This window comes from Seriola lalandi, unplaced genomic scaffold, assembly GCF_002814215.2.
Source record: "Seriola lalandi dorsalis isolate HSWRI2012SDOR001 ecotype SW California unplaced genomic scaffold, Sedor1 jcf7180002054997, whole genome shotgun sequence".
In the NCBI taxonomy this organism is placed as follows: Eukaryota; Metazoa; Chordata; class Actinopteri; order Carangiformes; family Carangidae; genus Seriola; species Seriola lalandi.
The window spans coordinates 271,295-291,674 of record NW_019525546.1 but is presented as its reverse complement, the minus strand read 5'-3'; the positions used below and the strand labels follow the sequence as shown (position 1 = coordinate 291,674).

Genomic DNA, 20,380 nt, shown 5'->3' with positions numbered 1-20,380 from the left:
TATTACCCCCCCTCCCTCCTCCTCTTCAACAACCACCCCTCCTACTCTCCCTCTCCTTGTCTCTCTCCTCCCTCCTCCCTCTGCGCGCCCCATCTGCCTAACTCCAGTTTCATGTAAGTTGGTTCCATTCATTCAGTCTTTATCTTAGGGCTGGGTATTGTAAAAACATGTTTTGTTGTTATTTTCTTCGTACCTTTACCTGTGGTTCATACAGTATATCGATGAAGATACAATTCTACTATACTCTATTAGCCTATACACCTGTGATGTCAGTGTTTTTCTAAGTCAGCTGATTAAATATCAGTTGGCGTTAATAGGAGCATTGTCATATGGACTGATTTTAATGCCTCCAATTGAAAGTTATTACAAAAATTAAAATGAGTTATTATTAAGCATCACATGTCTGTTTGTTGATACCCAGCCCTATTTGTTCCTAATGGTGTATTTGTTATAAATGTACTGGTATGAATATCCTTGCAATTCTTGTTCTTGTAGACCATTCTGTATCAGCCAGCTACATACACGCAGAAAAACCTGCATGCCTTTTTAATTTGGTTTTTCTTGGGTTAATCTTTCCACAGACTTAAATTCAGCTGAGCCGCACATGTTGCTTGTTATTTTGGTGATGGATTTGACAGTTTTGGTCACTGGTCACTGAGCCAGTGTCTCCCTCTGCATCAATTCTCAGTTCATCCTCCAATGGATTAAGCTGGAATGACACTGTGACTCTGAGTAGTGGCAGCTTGTGATTTGTCCATTTGTTTTCTGATATTATGTAATTCAATTAATTTGATTCGGCTGCTCAATTGTTACTTGTCTCCGTTTGACCTGTGTGGCATTGTGAAATTACAGCCAGCTTTTATTTGCAGTTGAAAGTGTCACTGCACCAGGGCTGTTCCCAGTTCAAGTCAGTTAAGCTGCCGGTCACAGAACGCAAGTGTCAGAATCTGGTTCTCAGATGTCTCCTGTGATGGTCAACACTTTCTGGTTTTCCCTGAGTTGCCCTGTGTGTTAAACTAAAGTCGGCTCTTAGTCCAGACAGATTAAAGAAATGCACTGAACTATACATGTCTCAGATTTTTCTGCACCGTAGTTTTACTTTCATAAATGTTCTTGTAGTGTGTCTTGCAGGGATTACTACTTGCTACTAACATTGACACCTTTGCAAAAACAACAAATTTGGCCTGTTGATATTAGGGCTTTTAATACTGTAGACCTTTGTGCAGCGTTGACCTTTGCACCTGTGTGATTTTATTTAATTTTTTTATATTACAATATGACCAATCTTGTGAATCTTAATACAACTAGTGAAGTTTTTACTGTTACTAATATAGGACTAAATCAGGCTCAGATCTTTCTCCTGTCTAAGGACAGCTCTGTTTATGAAATCATCAGTGGGTTTGACGTGCTGGTGAGCGTAGGCTTAGATCACAGGCAAGGAAAAATCAGTTGGTAAAACACTTGTCTAATACAGGGTGAGAAGCCCGAGTCGCGCTGGTCAAGCTGTTGTTTCAATTTAAAACCAGACTGGCTTTCCTCTTAATCCCACTCCACTGGTATTCCCTTTTATTTTGTATCAAAAAATTGGATTGACCCAACCAATTCCTGTATTTAATTTGACCTCATGTGCTTTGTTAATTTTCTTAATTTGCCTCTTAATTTAAATGGTTTTTGTTATTTGAATCATATTTAAGTGTCACATTCTGGTAATTCTCTGGGATCACTAAGAGTGTGTATATATGAGTATGTCTGAGTGTGTATGTGTATCTGTATTCGACACCATGGGCAGCTTTCATAACACCTTCTCTCCCTGACCCTCCTCTCTCCAGTGGACAACCAGCACATGCTGCACTACATCCGAGATAAGACAGCAGTCCCATATTTCAGCAACTTGGTGTGGTTCATTGGCAGCCATGTCATCGAACTGGACAAGTGTGTGCAGACAGATGAGGAGTGAGTGCCATCTATCCATCTATCTATCCATCTATCTTTCTATCTTTCTAAGTGTTTCTCAGTGTGATTCTCACTGCAGCCTCTAGGGGTCAGGGCTGTCTCTTGTTTTATGCTGGTGCACACTAGATGACATTGAAATACAAGGGAACGGTGTATGATTATATATTAGTTGATTGTATAAACTGTATTATTATATAGCTTTATTATATATATATTATATTGGTGGCCATTTATTTTCTATTCGTCGTGAAATCATTCAATATAGACTTAATTTCTTCTTATGCAGATTTAAAGTTAGAAAAATCTATTTTGTATATCTGCATGTACATAATGATTCCTTTTTATTGTTATAGCTTCACTGTTACATTCTCTCTCTCTCTCTCTCTCTCTCTCTCTCTCTCTCTCTCTCTCTCTCTCTCTCTCTCTCTCTCTCGTGTCCCAGACATAAGAACAGGGGGAAGTTAAGTGACCTGGTAGCAGAGCACCTTGACCACCTCCACTACCTGAATGACATCCTCATTATCAACTGTGAATTCCTTAATGACGTTTTGACGGACCACCTCCTTAACCGTCTGTTCTTGCCCCTCTATGTGTACTCTTTGGTGATCCCCGAGACGGTGCGTTACCCTCATGTGCATGTGTCTAGATGAATTGTGTTACACTGACGTCAATAGCAGAAAGCCTTTAGGGTGTCAATGACATTCATTTCTAGACCTTGTTAATACAGACTTCTTAGTAAATGACGTGTAATAACACATTTGCGTGTATGTGTTTCTCCATAAGCTAATGTGTTAAACACACGTCAGAGAAAGTGTGTCTTGATGTGTCAACTATTTTTTTTTTTCCACACGTGACTTTTTTAAAGCCCATTTGGGGCTGCAACTAATGATTGTTTCCACTGTTGATTAATGTGGTGATTATTTTCAGAAAAAAAAGCCCCACTATAAGGTGACTTCTTGAAATTACTTCTTTTGATACAGCAGCAGTCAAAATCCCGAAGATACTTCATTTACAATGATATAAAACAAACAAAAGCAGTCAATTTACATTTGAGAGGGTGGACCCAATGGATGATTGTCATTTTGCTTGATGAATGACTTCAAGGACCATACCAGTAGTTGTTCCGTATGTGCTTACAACTTACTCCACAATGCTGACATCCATTTTCCAGTTCATGGAGATGACGCTGTAGTTTTTAAATGTGTTTTCCCGAACTTCCATGGGCCCACTGGTTTCATTTCATATTAGCACACTATCAAAATCAACTTGCAGTGCCTTGAAACGTTCTCAACAGAGCTGATTCATCATAATGAAACACACTGGTTTTCATTAGTTACTTTGTTATAATAATGTTAAAATCATGTCTTTCCTCATGGTGTGTTCACATGCTAAAGTGATGACAGATGTTTGCCATTCAGGTTCAACATAGCATTGCATTTATAAGGTATGATCTCTGGAAACTGAACAGGGATTGCAAATAATTATCAGACATGAATGTCATAAAAACCTTTTACAGTGTGTTACATTGAATAGTTTACAAAAATTATTTTGCTGACCTCACGTAGTTACACATTTTTAGCTACTCAACAGTACATAAATGTACTTATGTGACCTTGACTGGCCTTTATTTTTTCTGTTTTTTCAGTCTGAGGAGCGAAAAATCAACCCTCAGGTGTCCCTCTACCTGCTGTCTCAAGTAAGCAACACACACAAATAGATCATACACTTTCTGCCGCAGATTTGTACCGATGATATGGTTTTACATTGCTCAGAATGTATTTTCAGGCTGAGTTATTAACTTCGCTGTACGTTTTCTCACATTGTCTATACGACATTTCATTCAGTTCATCAGTTTAAGGTTCTTGTTTTAGAGTTTTTTCTGACACAGTTAAGACAAGTAATTCAAGCTTGTCTTTGTGCTTTCCAGGTGTTCCTGATCATCCACTATCAGCCACTGGTCAACGCCCTGGCTGACGTTATTCTAAACGGGGACCTGTCTGTCTTCACCCCACAGACAGACATACACAGCACACATAAGAACACGGTAAAACACACACACAAGTACACACTAAGAAAAAACAACTTCAAACAAGCTTAATAACACATTGTACAGACCATCATGCAAAGAAACACAATAATATCTAGCACACACACACACACACACACACACACACACACACACACACACACATACCCACACACCCACACACACACACAGCCGACTGCACATTGTGATATAGACTCCCACCGCAAAGGAGCAACACACACTCATACGCTGGGAGTACATCACACAAACAAGAAATGCACACAAGTACACCTACGCCAGAAACCACATGGATACATGCATGCACGCGTGTGCATGCATAAGCATACACACACTAAGAGGAGTTCCAGAAGTGCGTGTAGGTGGTTATGAGATCGCGGGGTCATGGTTTTCTCCATGATTCACCCACATCAAGGCAGCAATATGCAAATTACTGACACTGTTTTTTCATCTTTCCATTATTAAAACACTATCTTCCTCAAGTCCAGCTTCTCTTCTGTCCAGGCCGTGGATTGAAACATTCTGTCTGCTTTTTCCTCTCTGTTTATCTACGTTTGTGTCATGTTATTTCCCTCTCCTCTCCCCCTTCTTACCCCTTACCTTCCCCATCTGAGTCCCCTCACCTCTCATTTCTTTAACTGTCTCCTCCTCCCATTTTTCTCTCCTCCCGTGATTCAGTTTCTCTTCCTTCATCCCCCCTCCTCTGCTTCTTGATTTTTTTGACCATCTGTGTGTAAAGCCAGGTGGGTGTACTGAAGTAGTGAGCGTTTCTGAGAATCATTGTGGTTATTCTCTGTGCTGAGTGTGTGTGTGCTTATGTATGTGTGTGTCCTAGACCTGTAGCTGTTGTAAGAAGCAGCCTACCTTTTCAGTGAATGTGAGTTGAGGTGTGATGTCTTGGCAATGTTGGCCTACCACAACAGGAGGCTGCCAGATCCAGACTAGTGCGTGCCAGCTATTCACTCAGCAGTGCTTGTCTCTGCATTTTGTGGATGTTAAAGGTGCCATGTTGCATTTGTAACCATTACTGTAGCAGTTTTAGAAAGATTAGAGAAGAAGTACACAGAAGCCATGAATTCTAGGAAATAGACTTGAGATTGTTTCAGTCATGGTTTTCTTGGTATAGCTAATCCTGCTCATTTTTCTACATTAGTTCCTGTGTCTTTTCACCTTATTTGTTCTTTACTGCTTTTCTGCCAAGCAGCCTGCGTAGAGACTTTGATGGCTTGACTTCCTCCAAAGGAAAAACAACATTTAACAGGAGCCATAAGTTAACTTGAATGATTCCTTTTCTCCGTTTAGGAGCCACATATGGTTTTCTCATTGTCTGTTTTTGTGTTCATTGCTTGCATATGCTCATACATCATACATACATTCGTGCTGCGTTCACTTGCATGCATAGTTCATGTGGGCAACAGGTTACCTTGCATTAGTGCAAAATTTCTTGTGAAAAAAAAACAAAAGACAGTTCCTGGTGATGGTGAGATTTTTTACTGTGTGATTGCTGTGTTGTGTTTGCCACATCAGATAGACGTGCTGTTCTGTTATTGTTTGATTTATTGTAGATGAAACAGATGAGGCATGGGTGCTGTTTCTGCGCAGGTGGTCAAATGGCACTTCCTGTTTGTCTGTGATGTGGCAGGAAATTAGGTCACATGATGGAACACTGAGCTGGCTCACCTAACCCAGATCTCTTTCCTGGAAGAAGCGTTTTTTTTCTCTCTCTCTCTCTCTCTCTCTCTTTCGTATATGTGTTTACTTGCAAGTGCACCAGTTACTTATATGATGTCAACATTTGCATGTGTGCACCACAATCTTTTTTTTCTTTTCTTTTTTTTTTCTTTTTTTTACCCCCAAATTACATTCAACTGTTTTTAGTTGTATGCATTTAAAGTTTATCTTTGACCTGCAAATGGTTCCCTATTTTGATGTACTACCAGGTGTGTTTGTGCAGGGGTTTGCCTGAGCATGTGTGTAGGCTTGTCTTACATGCTCCCTGACCTCCATTAATTTCTCAGCATTGGCTCAGAGTGTGAGCGGTTTACCAGAACATAGTCAGCTAACAGGTGCAACACACACACACGCACTGATACTAGTCTGTGGTTTATGTCTGACAGCATACACACTGTTTTCAGCAGCAGCTACAGTACAGTCCTGCTCAGACGTACCTAGTGATACAGAGAGATTATACAGATGTCTATGTTTTTAGAGTGTGGCTGGCTGGCTATTAAAAAGACTTCTAGTTCTTCTTCTAGTTGTCAAAATTAGCTTGCTAAGTCTTTTCTTGTAACCTTATTAGGCTTCCGAATAATAATCTAAAATTAGGATTGACCTAGTCTGAGCCACAAAGCATTAGGACATATTTGTATATTTGACAACCACTTTCCTGTATTGTCTTATTATTCATGGACTTATTAAAGAATATTTCTGTGAATACTTCTCTAGAGACTGAGCTGAACCTTTAAATGAGTTCTTTAGTGTTTATTCCTTTCAAGACAAAGAGAAGCACAAGGGGTTGTGTAATGTAAGGTAACTTTTGGTTTTGATTCAGGTGGCACACAGCGAATGTGGATACTGAGAAACTGCAACTGAGTCTGTTCTTGGCAAAAATTTGAATAAGGAGGTTGGGACTACAGCTTCTGAGTCCGTGCATTAGGTGTGCATGTGTTCACCTGCGTATGTGTGTGTTTGGTGGTTTGTGTGAGTGTAAGAAGTTCAGTGAAATAGGGCCACTTAGTTTCCGTGTGAGATACCTGATATTCTTCCTCTTTGTGTTCTGTAACAAAGGCTTTTTATTCAATCCCCTTATTTTGCAGCACAACTGGACAGTATTTATGTGTTTATTTGTATCCTCAGTGGTCGTTCTTAACATGCACAGCATTACATACACAGACAAATGCGTACATACAAATACATGTTCAATCCGATAGGTAATTAAATTTAAACCAAATACAGTTGCAGTTAAACAAATCTACCAACCACAACAGATTTTCTTGCCGGTTATTCCGACATCCGCACAACATCACCACATTCAGCCACATTTCTGTTTTGCCTGAGCATCTCAGCTGCATCAGTTTATGGTGTTTGAAGTGCACTGTTCTCATCAGCTGAAATAATGTTTTAATCAGATTCTTGTAGAAGTTAAATTGTAGAACAGTCAAAGTTAGAAATTACTCAGTACTATTTGCTAGACTACCAGCAGTCTGTGTTAAAGCCGGTCTAGAGACAATTGACTCAAGGGAAGTGAATCAAACTCTAAATTGCCTGTGAGTGGCAATTGTATTATTAGAATAGCCGGTAGTGGTTAATAATATTATCATTGTGATTACTCAGTTTACTGTAAGTCACAGTATTGATACCTTTTTTCGGCAGCTTATCATATACAGCTGTTTCCTGTGTGTGTATCTGTGTTTTGCTGCTAGCATGGGAAATACGGTAAGGGAATGAGGTAGAGGGGTTATTGGGAAGGGATTGGCGTAGGGGATTGTTAGGAAGAATGAGGGGGGTAGGGGAAGGAGGGAGAGGGTTACTTCTCTCCTCTTCTTCTTCTCCTCACGCTCCTTGTCTTTCTTTCCCTCTCTTCTCTCTTTCCTCCTTTTCCCCCTTTTCTCTTTTTAGTTTTTCCTTCGCTTTCCTATTCGTTTTTGTCTTTCCCCTCTCTCCCCTCTCAGTTTCCAATCTCTTTTCTACCTTCTTTGCTTTTTTCCCTCCTTTCTCCTCTTCCTCATCTGCCTTCTCCTTGTCTTTTGGACAAGCGCCTGAAAACAGACAGAGAACATAAAGTCAGGTTCAAAAGTGTGAAGCCACTTTCCCATTGAGTGGTCTTAGACTTTTGGACTGTACATAGTATATTGAGTATTTTCCCTGTTCGAATCAACCATAAACAAGCTGTTACAATTAGTAATTTTCCAGAGCAAAATTATCAGTTGATGTACATGAAGCTCAGTGCTGTGCTGCCTCAGGAGCTTCTTCCATGTGGCTCACTTTATTGAACCACTCTCCCCTCCCCCTGTATTGTCTTGAAGCTTGCATCCTTTGCTGCCAGCTCACACTTCTGCTGATCTTCCAGAGCCTTGAGTTTCATTTCTCTTGCTTCTGACTGAGCTCTTTGTTGGCCTTCGGCTCCTTCAGGGCAGCTTTTCCTGAGACCAGCTCCCTGTTTCGTTTTTTTTTTTTTTTTTTTTTTTTTTTTTTTTTTTTTTCTCCCTCAGTATTTTGACGCAACCTACCTACCTACTTGACACCTGCCCCTGCAGTTAAGATTTTGTTAAAAGAATAGTTCAGCATTTTGGGAAATCTAACCCTTGCTACCATTCTCATATCAAGGCAAACAGCCAGTGAGGTACTGCACAGAGGTGCACGGATGGATAGATAAAGTTGTTAGCAGTTGCTAGTAAGTGTATTTTTTAACTTTGGACAGAGCCATGCTAGCTGTGTTCCCTGCTCTTAGCTGTAGCTCCATACCTCTATCACCTCGTCTAACTCTTTGAAAGATAGCAAATAAGAATATTCCGCAGACTGTTAAGTTAGTTGTTTAAGTGTACAAGAAACAAATGTTGACTGTTCATGCTCAGTGTTATGGTCAAAGCCTGTGTTTCCACGCCCCAGGACTCTACACCAAGTTGGAGAATGCAAACTAAAAACCTCCTTCTCTCAGGTCCACTTGTTTTAACTTTACGATTAATCCTGCCTGACGTTATTTCACCGTCAGGCAGATTGTCCCTGCAATGTAATGAAGAGTGAGTTAAAATCTATTGGCGATTACCACAGAGGCTGTGAGACAGTGCTGTGTAAACTGACTAATGAGCTGTCAGCTTGTGAATGATTACAACACAGTTATTGGGAAGGACACTGTAGCTCTCTAGTTGTGTTATGAACTTTGCCCTAAGATGACTGGAAAAGGAGAGGTTTTGATGCAGTGTGCTAAACTGAATATACAATTTAGCCTATGTGTGTGCGTGCGTGTGTAATTGACGGTATGTGATAGTACAAACACTGCATCAGTTTATTGGGTCATTTTGGCACCATGTGTGTGTACATGCGTTAGTGTGTGTGAGTGTGTGTGTGGTCATTCTGTCTGATAATGTATGTCAGGGAGGAAGTGACTTTTGTGTTTTAACATGATAGTGCAGGAAGGATTTACTGTAAGGCACCATGTTTGTGTGCATATGTGAGAAGGTATAAGCACATCAGTTATATATCTGTGTTTTTGTGGTTGCTTGTGTCTCTTGCGCTCTCATGTGTTCTGTTTTTCTTTGCACATCTACCGGTAAAGGGTTGCAGTGATATTGCTTTCTGGAAACTGGACGGTTGTTATCTTCTATGTATATCAATAACTGACAAAATCAACCCCTCCTTCTCTCACTTGTTTTGAGCCATGATCTCTCTTGTGTATTCATCACAAAAAACCTCTTTGAAAGCACATAATAAAAAAACACTTTCATGATTTTATGATAAGCTGATTAAATAATTGGTCTGTGTCCCTCACTTCCTGGCTTGTTACGTCTTCCTGTCTCATACCCTTGCCACGCTAATTCTTCTCTGTCGTTCTCCAACCTCCCAGGCCAGTGCGGGAGGCGTGCGTCGGTTCACCAAGCCCCTGGAGTCTCTGGAGCGCTCCCTGGAGCTGTCCCGCCACCGTGGCCGCAAGAGGACCCAGAAGAGGCCGAACTACAAGAACCTGGGCGAGGAGGAGGACGATGAAAGGGCTGGGGGAGGGGGAGGAAGCGGCGGACTTGGAGGAGAGGAGAGCTGGGATGACAACGGCAGAGGAGGAGAGAGGGAGGGAGGCCGGGAGAGGGAGAAGGGAAAAGGTACAGAGGGAGTAGGAGGAGGAGGAGGTGGGAGTTCTAAGGGAAGCAGAGCGAGTGGTGAGACGGCGGAAGGTGAGTGTGTGTCTCACTGGACACAGCAGTACAGGACTGTGTTTGTGAGTGTTCCTTTACTCCCATCAATCAGACACAGTCTCCCATGATGCACCCTGGTTACCCAACAGCTACCACAGCAGCAGCCCTCGTCTCCAAACAGAAAAGAGAGAAACTAACAGAATAGCCAGTAAAGACAGAATAACTTAACAGCTGATAGCAATTTACCTTTTACTGTAAATATGCTCTGCTTTTCTGCTTTGGCATTTTAAGTGTTTAATTCAATGTGCACATGACTGTTGCTGTCACTAGCATGCATTTGCAGTGTGTTGCAAAATTCAAATGAGACTATGCTGCCTCTTCATCAGAAGAGTGTTTAAAAAACAACTTTTACCTGTTTTTAGAATGAAAACCTGTTACATTTGAGGTTAAAAGAAAATGCAGAAGAAAAACATCAAAAGAAAGAAAGTTTAATTCAAAATTCCTCTTTGGCTAGTTTTGAGATGAGGCCTCCCTCTTTTTGCTGCTTCTCGTGTTAAGCGCCTTTTAATTTCCCCATGGTTACCATGGCTACCACTGATCACATGTCCAACACAATCTCCATGGCAGCCGACTGTCCATTTCCACGGTGACACACCATCCATCCTGTGCTCCTCACCTCTCCGCCTGTCTCTCACATTTGTTCTGTGTGCATGTGTGTTTGTCAGTATCCGTCTGTGAGTGTTTGTGTATAAAGTAAAAAATGTGATCATTTCAATCATCTGAAATGATTCCTTCTTTACTTTGACTGATTAGACTTTGTTTCAGAGAAGAGTTTTTGTGCAGGGCTACATGATCTTCACAAACTGACGCCTCTGAAGGCTCAAAGGCACAGACTTGTTTTTGACAGCATGGGTATTAAAACAAAATCGTGGGCTGCAGAGGAACAAACAGTTTCAAAACAAAACATGTACCATTTGTGGTGGAAAATGACACCTACCCTTTTCAACTGATCGATAAGCAAAGAGAAACTTTTTGCAGGATAGATGATAACTTCTAACTTAGGTGGCAGGCTGTTGGTTGAAACATTACCAACACTACATGGTTCCTCTACATTTGAATGTAAAAATCAGATAGTCAGTTTTGTGCATTGAAAATCAACATTTTGTTCTCTAATCAGTATTAAGCAGACAGGTGATCAGTATTGCTGCTTCAATACATTTGATCGCTTTTTAAACCAGTGAAGGCTGAGAAGGAAGCACTTCAGACTGTACATTCATAATCACTGGTGAAAAACAGCCCATTTTTTACTTGATAGCTGTGATGTACTGTTGATGTGTTTCTGTTGAGGGTGTTTGATGTGAATGTAGTATGTATTCAAAATAAGAAAACAAAAAAACTTCATGTTTATGGACACTTAATTATGCCATTTGTGTGTGTGTGTGTGTGTGTGTGTGTGTGTGTGTGTGTGTGTGCGCGTGTGTGCGCGCGTGCGTGCGTGCGTGTTTGTGTGTGCACGTGCAGAGATAGAGATGGTGGTGATGGAGAAGTGTATGGTGTCAGAGCTGACAGAGCAGAACATCACCGATGAGGAGAAGACCGCTGCAGCCACCCGCACACACGCACAGAGGAGCAGGTAGATCGATGCACATATCTGAACACACTGAAAGACAGAAGTGTGGATTGATAACTTGACACTTTTTCTCTATCTGCAGGCCATTCTTAGACATGGTGTACAGTGCCCTCGACTGCACCAGTGATGACTACCATGCACTGTTTGTCCTCTGTCTGCTTTATGCGGTCTCACACAGCAAAGGTTAGTCTTTCTGTTCATTTCTACACATTGATTCTGTTGTTCTACTGTGCTGCACTTGATATAAAATAAAATTAAATTAAATAAAATAAAATACAGCGGCAGCACAGTGGGCAGTTACTTACCATATGATAATCATGTTGTAGGTCCATGACTGTGCAGAGGATCTACTTAATTTAAGGAGGGTTTTTTTTGTACTGTTCACTTCCTCTCTCATACCACTGATACTAATCTATGGTCCGGTATTCCATTGCTTAAGTTCTGTGTAACCTAATATACTTTTACTGGACCTGTTATGGCTCAAGGTAGAATAGGTCATTGACTAATTACAGAGTTGAATTGCTAGATATATAATGCAGTTTACCTAAGAGTTTTAATGTGATCACACTGTGATGCTGTTGTTGGCTGTTGTAAACATTATATCTGCAAAAGGGCAACAGGAAGCTAGGCTAGCTAACTAGTCAAGTTACACCTCAGATGATTTTGGGGTAGACATCAGGACTAAAGACGAGACATTCTGCTGTATCCCACTAACATCTATTTTGAACAAACCTCCAAACGTCACAGTGTTCAGTTTTTTTATGAGTAAATGTGCATGCAACATCTGCCTGCCATGTGCAGGTATAAACCGTGATCTTCTGGAGCGGCTGCAGCTGCCAGTTCCTGACCAGGAGAGGAGCTCCTATAGCTTAGTGCTGGTAGAGAGATTAATCAGAGTTATGAGCCAGGCAGCACAGCCAGGTAACACACACACACACACACACACATACACACACACACACACTTTGTTTTGATAAGCTACTATGGAACCACAGGTTAGTTAACCTCATTACTAACTCATGTATTTCTGTGTATATAGATGGTAAAGTGCGTCTAGCTACTCTGGAGCTGAGCTGCCTGTTATTAAAGCAGTCTGTGCTGTCTGGAAACCACTGTATAATCAAAGACGTTCATCTGGCCTGCCTGGAGGTACAGCACACTCAAATATGTACATGATTCCCCTCATACAAACCATCCCATCAACATATCACTCACACACAGACTCAGTCATTTAACAAAAAGAATTTCAGGTGTCAGTGGGTCAGACCAGGCAGGTTAAAAGTTGGATCTTGTACCAGAAGTTTTGTTCCGTTGCAGTGAAACGGTATCTTTCCATTTAACATTATCGCTTCCTCAGAATCCATAGCAGCAGGTTTTCTCAGCGAGTGCTCATTTGTGGTTATGACCCACAACATTTTTCAGCATATAGTGTACAGTTGATGGTTTGAAAACGTTGAATAGTCGGACCTCCCTTTTCCTCTCCTTTGTCCTAACCACACATGGCATCTCACCCAACTGTCGTCTTCTTCTTTATTTATTCCCTCTGACTCCCTCTCCTGCTACTTGCTTGAGCAGCACTTGATTTTTCTTTCTCATCCTTCTGCGAATTTTAATTTCACTTCATTGTAATCTTCCCCACCCTCTCTTTCTCTGCACTCCTTCATCCTTCCTTCACACAGTTACAAGAAATAGGTGTGCTAATGCATCTGTGGTTTTTTTTTTTTCCCCCCTTGGTCATTTTACAATCATTTTTGCTGACAGGTCTTTCGAAGTCTTACCTACTGCTATCAGTAACTAACATTTATGGGGGTTTCTGCTGAGAGAATTTAAAACCTTTTACACCGTTAAATATTTCCAGGTTTGCAGGTTTAGTTTATTCGGTGTAAATCACAAACTGCTTCATTGTTGAAGGATTACCATATCTAAAAGTAGTTTCGATATCACTGTAGGAAGAACATTGGTTTCACATAACCATCCTTCCTTGCCTCCCATAACACAACAGAGAAGTGACAACATTACTTGGCAGTTGAATTACATCATATCCGATTCCTATTGAGTGAGAGATTTGCCATTAGTTAGAATATCACTGGCCAGCCTTTCTCAGGAACAGCAGTTGGTTAACAAGATTCACAGTAACTTACTCAATTACCTACTCTGAATAAAACTTTAATGGTAATTGGCCTGGTGTTCAATGAGTCTGTTGGCACAGTCCACAGCCCACAAATTGAATTGCAAATTTGGCATTTCTTTGTTATTTCCAGTGATAAGAATTGTGGTAATATTTCATGGAATAGTGCCACATTATGGGAAAATTTGCTTATTTGCATTCTGGCACAGAGTTGGATGAGAAGCCTGATATCACTATCTGTCCGCAAACAGTAACTTCCATGGAGTTGCCTACTGCTCAGAGACAAGAAATGGAAAAAGTCAAATTGTGGTTTTCACATTTTGGTTTTTGTATGGATTAAACGAACGCAATATAATAAATCAAATAAATTAGTGAGTCGAACTTTTGCTTCAAGGAATCAAAAGGAAAAATGTGATTTGTATAATATGTATTAACTTCCAGTAGAGTAAAAGTTGAAATCTAAATGTATAAAATCTAAAATATGTCTGTCTCGTGGTGCATAAAACCATAAGAATATAAAACAAAGACTGAGCAGAGAGTTCAGTTTAGGTATAGGGACAATGTTATTAGTTGCATTGATACCATTGACAAAGTTCTTTTGACTTTATTTTCAACATTATTATTGGCGATTTCTTCCCTGTTCCATGATGTAAAAAATGTACATTATATTTAATGAAGATGAGATGTGTTTATTTCTGAATATGTGCCACATGAATTATGGCTTATATGTCATGTTTGTGCTTGAAGGGTGCAAGAGAAGAAAGTCTGCATTTACTGAGGAGATTCTACAAGGTGAGTGTACACAGTAATATAATTTAATAACATTTTTCTACCCAGAACACACGCACACACACACGGCGAAAACACACTCAGAGAAGCAGACTGACACCGTCATAGCAAGAAAAACTTGAACTTTTGCTGTTCTGGCTGCTCAGACATTGAGAACTTGCCTCTCTCTGGGTGTGTTCAGAGACAGCAAGCAGGCAACCACATATACAATAATTTAGGGAGAATAGAAGAAGAGAGAAAAAGGAACTAGATGGACAAACAGACGTTCTGGTATTCTAGCCAGTGCTTCTCCAGTACCGTGTCACAAAAAAGGTGACTCATTATCATCTACTGATTATAATTGAAGCCATTTCCCTGAAGTTGTTATAGGTAAAACCGAAAGTATCTACTATATAATGTCGGATTTGTACACATAGGCAAAAGTTCAGTCAGGGCTTTCTGTTTCTCTTTGAGTGTGTTTAGATATCGGTTTTGGAATCAGTCACAACTGTTCAGTCTTGCTGACTTTTCATGGTCCAGTTGCGTATATGGACATAGTTCATTTACACCATTTAGGAAAATACCTACAGTCAATATGCTGACTCCAAACATTTCTATTGAAAAAAGATCTGGTAACTAACTTTATGTTTTTAAACTCTTTCTACCAGCAGGTTAAAGAGCTCAAAATAAATGTTAAATACTGCTTTAAAGTGAAGAAGGAGGCAGTAGTTGCGGTAGTTTCATATTTCCAGGAAAGAAACTGTCCTTATTTAGCAAGTCTCTGGTCTACTGTGTGCAACAAATAGAACACACAGATGACAAATTAAGGAAAAAGCAACATTATTACGACAAGTGTCATAGTAAGATGTTGGGCAATCATGTGTCACCAGAATAGCTTCAGTGTCCCTTGGCATTGATTCTAAAAGTCTCTGAATTCTACTGGAGGGATGAACATCATTTTTCCAAAAGATATTTCCTAATTTGGTGTTTTGATAATAAAGTGATGGAGATTGCTGTCTAACCAAAATTCCATAGGTGTTCAATTGGGTTGAGATATGGTGACTGTGAAGGTCAGAGCACACGATCAGAGGTCATTGGAGGCATCTGCATTTGCCGTGTTTCTTCACTCATTCATCAAGTTTTTCCTTTAACTTGTCACCTGTCTGTACATCATTGTCCCCACTGAAAATGAAACTTGGCAGAATGTGTTGTGCAAGTGTACATACTTCCATACACCGCGTTTACACCCTGCATGTACAGGCAGATGAGTCAGCTGAGAGTTTCATGATAGTGTATATGACAAAAGGAAAAGGAAAACATGAAAGAGCGAGTCCGGGCAAATAATCTTTTGAAGACACAACGGCAGCTTGTTAAGGATCATCAAAGTTTCTGCATTAATGTTCTCTTTGTATGGAGGTCATGATTTGAGAAAAAATACATTTCCATATCTAGACCATGATTGGCCAGTAATGTGTCATCAATTTCTGTGGTTGTGGCTGTTTTTACCAGGGCAGCATGATGTGAGCCCATGACAACCAGCAGAGGAGTGGGTACACAAAGCATATATGCTCAGAACAGAGTCTACATGGAGATTCGTGATAAGACACAAAGGATGTGTCTGCACTTTTTTGCCCTTTTATCTTAATTTATTTTTATATAACAATGAAATAATGATTTATGTTAAGGGGATTTTTTTTGTCCCCATAATGTGCTTGTGTGAACAGATTTAGGTCCCCACAGTATGAGTAATACCTGGACCCCACACACACACATATATTATTATTTTTATTATTATTATTATTTCATACGAATGCATCTGGCCTGTTTAACTTGAGAGATATGCTTTATGAATAAAGGGGGTGGAACTCAATACTGTGGGTTATGTTTAACTGGCTTCCAATTTCCTATGCCATGACAGGGAGAGGAAATCTTTCTGGACATGTTTGAAGATGAGTACCGGAGCATGACGGTTAGTTGGCCTTCATCCAATGTTTGTTTTTCTCCCTCTTTAAAAATGAAACATGTCATTGCTGCTATTTTGTGTGTGGATTAGGATGGTGGTATGGATGTTGTACGTGGGCTTGTCTGGACTAATGCACATGTGTGTATGTTGCAGAGTAAACCGCTGAACGTGGAGTATCTAATGATGGACGCCTCAGTACTGCTGCCACCCACCGGCACCCCTTTGACTGGAATTGACTTCGTTAAGAGACTGCCCTGTGGAGACGTGGAGAAGACACGCAGGGTGCGTCCACTCACACACTCGTACTCATCCCATATTCCATTTATTAGATTCCTGGGAAATCAGACCGTATAGCTGAAATATGAGTTTCTTCTGGAGGCTTTGAATCCAAATTATTTTTACTTATATAATAATAACTGACATTTTCAAACACTTGTGTTGCTGCATTGTTTTGGTTTCTTGCTCTGCCAAAACCAACGATTCTATAAACAAGTGACAACAGGATGGAAGCACGCCAAAGCTCAGATGAAAGATGAAATGTATTCACCTGATTCTAACAGTGATAAGAACATTTATGGTTTTTTCTAACAAGTTCTGTTGAGTCGCTGCCGTTCTTTTATTCCTTTTCAATAGTTTGTTGTAACTGTCAGTTTCAGACAGGATATTTGATTTAACGTGACATTTCTGTGTGTGTGTGTGTTTGTGTGGGACCTCTTCAATCACTGCACAGGCGATCCGTGTGTTCTTCATGTTGCGGTCACTGTCGCTTCAGCTCCAGGGAGAACCTGAGACACAGCTGCCTCTGACCAGACCTGAAGACCTCATCAAGACAGACGATGTCTTAGACCTCAGTAAGACACACACAGAGGAACAGAGGCATGCTTTGCGCTGTTAGTCATAAAAGCAATCTCTCATCAGCTCTCATAATCAGACCACAGCTGATCTATCATTTTTATCCTTTTGGGAAATCGAGTGAAACTTTAGGATGGGTAAGGACAACATAAAAGAAATGTTAGAAAATTAAATCTGATTAGTGCGGTAAAAGTATGATCTAAGAAGGTTAAAGGAAGAAAATTACAGACACTTTCCTCCATAACTACAGGAGCAGAGGAAAACAGTAAGAACCAATCCTACAATTCACCAAAAACAACTTCTATCAACCTACAATTACAGCATATTTATCTGACTAATGTCAGGAATTCTCTCTCCCTTTTTCTCTCTCTCTCACACTCACTCTCTTTGAAACACAGGCGTATGAGTACAATCTTAACAATACCAAGACACGTGCACATGCAAGCACTGACAACCACAGTGAGAGGAGCATACGGACACACTCACAAGCATCAATGCACACAGCTTCCCACACACCACGATAACCTGAACATTCTTCTCTTAATGTACACAGGTGTGTTGATGTTTTGGAAACTTGCACGTGGTTACTGCTGTCAGGCAGGATATCACAAGTACGACTGCACAGTAATGTCAACCGGAGAGAAGGAACTTTCTCACACATGCACTGCTCAAACTTTGCAAATCCGTTAAATCTTTTTTTTTTTTCTTTTTTCTTTTTCTTTTTTTTCGACGTGCATGCATGCATTTTTAGCTCCTTGATGCGATGAACTGAAGTTGTGACTACAATTGAAAATACAGGTGTAAATATTCTACCTTTTACCGTAAGATAGGGCCTGCATATTAGATTTATTATTATGAATAATTTTGCCAAAGTCTGCTAGAGCTTACACCTCCATGCCAAATAATTTTGGGCTTCATCCAAAGGTTGCGTAAAAACAGACGTTTTGAGAGAAAACAACTGACACAACCACAACAACCAGTACAGTTAAAAATGTGCTGAAATATAGCACTGTGCAAAGGTTTTAGGCTCTAAAAGTAATGTGAGGATGCTTCCAAAAATAATGCCATGAATAGTTTTTATTTGATAGTTAACTTTATGCAAAGTGCAGTAAACGATAGTAAAACTAAATCAACTTAATACTTGCTGTGACCATCCTTCCTCCAACATTCTCCTCTACAAACATACATACAGATTTTAGGTACTTATCAGGTAGCTCCCTTGAAAACTTGCCTCGGTTCTTCTTTGGATTGAAGGCATCTAAGTATCTTCTGTCTCTTCATATGATCCCAGACTGTTGAGATCAGCACCGTATGAAGGCCAGGCCGTCTGTTGCAGGTCTCGTAATTCTTCTTGTCGCTTGTTTGCGGTGTTTCACCAAAACCACCATCAGAACTTGTTGTTTCATAACATCTCAACCTGCTCCTTTATGAATACCATGGCCTTATCATTAACACCATGTCAGTGTCAGGAAAAGCAAGATGGCAGAAAACCTTAAACCTTAGAAAAACACAATTTATAAAGGATAGTTTCAACTTACTTTAAACAGAAATTCAACACATTGGGATAGGAACTTATAGGAACAGTGGATATCAAATCAGTTGATCAACATTAAATATTTGGTAGTATTTTACAGCGTGTGTGTGTGTGTATCATGTGTTTTAAAAGTTTTTCTTTATCTGAAATAGAAGTAGTTCAAGAAGTAGCAGCAATGTCACATTTGAGAAAATGAAAGTGCAGAATTATCTACAGCAGCAGAAAAATGTCTTGTGTAGATTAGAAGACAAAAATATCAACTGAATATCAACATAATCATAAGTACTCTTTGATTATTTACTGGGAAGTGACTGTTGCTATGACTCTCTCAAAATAATAATTATCAGATATTGAGATAACATTTTCTTGGAACAGAGGAAAGACAAAACATGAACCTAATGTCCTGCTGTCTGACCTTTCTTATTCAATTGCACTTAGTTACTGAGTGACTCAGCGTAATAGCGTTTATCAAAAACAATGAAATAAACAGTTAATTTCTGCTAGATCTCTGAAATTGGGTTGGTATACTTGGCTTAAGACACACTGGTTAGACGAAGTGGCGAATTACCTGTAGGTGTGAATGTGGATGTGTGAATGGCTGTTTAAATGTGTCAGCCTGGCAGCCTGTCAACGGTTTGCCCCACCTCCTACACAATGTCAGCCACGGTAGGCTTCATCCCGCTGTGACCCTGCACTGGATGAGTGGGTATTTAGATGATATCCAGTGGTAGCCAAAACATTTATATTACTGTTATAGTAATATATATGTATATGTATGTTTACAACTTCATAATTCCAGTATAAAGTATACACCATTTGACCCACTGCTTACACTCTGAGAGTAGAGTTGGAGAGAGTTCTTCTCTTATTTGAAATGAGCCCTCAGTTTTATTTTAAGTGTTCCTTTCTTAGCAGAACATCTAAGAAGGAAAGTAAAGTTTGCCACAAATTTCCCAAAGTAGAAAGTGTCACACAGTATCGATATTAGATGTATCTTATGATGCAAGAAAAGAAAGTCTGTATTGTTTTCCTCTTTCACACTGTCTTTGCTCTCCTTATGAGGCTTTCCATCTTGCACCATCTCATCATATTTTGTAGTTATCGGTAACACAATTGTCAGAATGAACATTTAAAAAAAATCACACGTTTTTATTAAAAGATCATTTTACTTGTGCTTCCACATAAGGAAAATATTCTGTGTTTTATTTTCACTTTACCTACGTTATATATTTCATGTTGTTTGTGATTTTAAATGTTTAATATGTCATAGTATACCATTAAAATCTTAGAATCTTAGAATACACAAACACAAGAGTTGGTCCACTGAGTTGTTTAGTTAGCAGTGATGACTGTACAAACTGAGGCAAAGTTAGATAGTTGTAGCCTTATAAGAGTTATCATATTATCTGTGATGACAGAGCTGCAGTTTCATTATTTCTTGAAAACCCACCTGACTTATGTGGCCTGATGAATGAATCAAATCCATGACACACCAGTGTGTGAGCCTTCAGATGCTGAAATCATCAATCAATCATCATCAGATCCTGTTTGTTTTTAAAGTATTAGACTTTAATTACTGACCTTGTTTTAAATCTTGATGGATTTTGTACTCCTGTGATGGATGTGTTTTGTGTTGTAGCTCAGCTTTCATGAAGCCTTTTT

The 20,380-nt window shown here is 39.8% G+C and overlaps 1 protein-coding gene across 3 annotated transcripts in view; it reads left to right on the top strand.

Annotated features, from left to right (window-relative positions):
* Positions 1–20,380, top strand: part of clec16a (C-type lectin domain containing 16A) — a 41,590-nt gene that overhangs the window by 7,979 nt on the left and 13,231 nt on the right. For 2 of the 3 annotated variants that reach the window (XM_087171420.1, XM_087171418.1), the window contains exons 6-18: positions 1,830–1,953; positions 2,396–2,570; positions 3,599–3,649; positions 3,881–3,997; positions 9,561–9,882; positions 11,365–11,476; positions 11,556–11,656; positions 12,275–12,394; positions 12,513–12,622; positions 14,349–14,393; positions 16,288–16,338; positions 16,486–16,614; positions 17,063–17,183. In XM_087171420.1, the coding sequence (XP_087027546.1) occupies positions 1,830–1,953; positions 2,396–2,570; positions 3,599–3,649; positions 3,881–3,997; positions 9,561–9,882; positions 11,365–11,476; positions 11,556–11,656; positions 12,275–12,394; positions 12,513–12,622; positions 14,349–14,393; positions 16,288–16,338; positions 16,486–16,614; positions 17,063–17,183 (1,578 nt within the window). The remainder of the gene's footprint in view (positions 1–1,829; positions 1,954–2,395; positions 2,571–3,598; positions 3,650–3,880; positions 3,998–9,560; positions 9,883–11,364; positions 11,477–11,555; positions 11,657–12,274; positions 12,395–12,512; positions 12,623–14,348; positions 14,394–16,287; positions 16,339–16,485; positions 16,615–17,062; positions 17,184–20,380) is intronic. The other variant, XM_087171419.1, reaches the window with a different exon arrangement.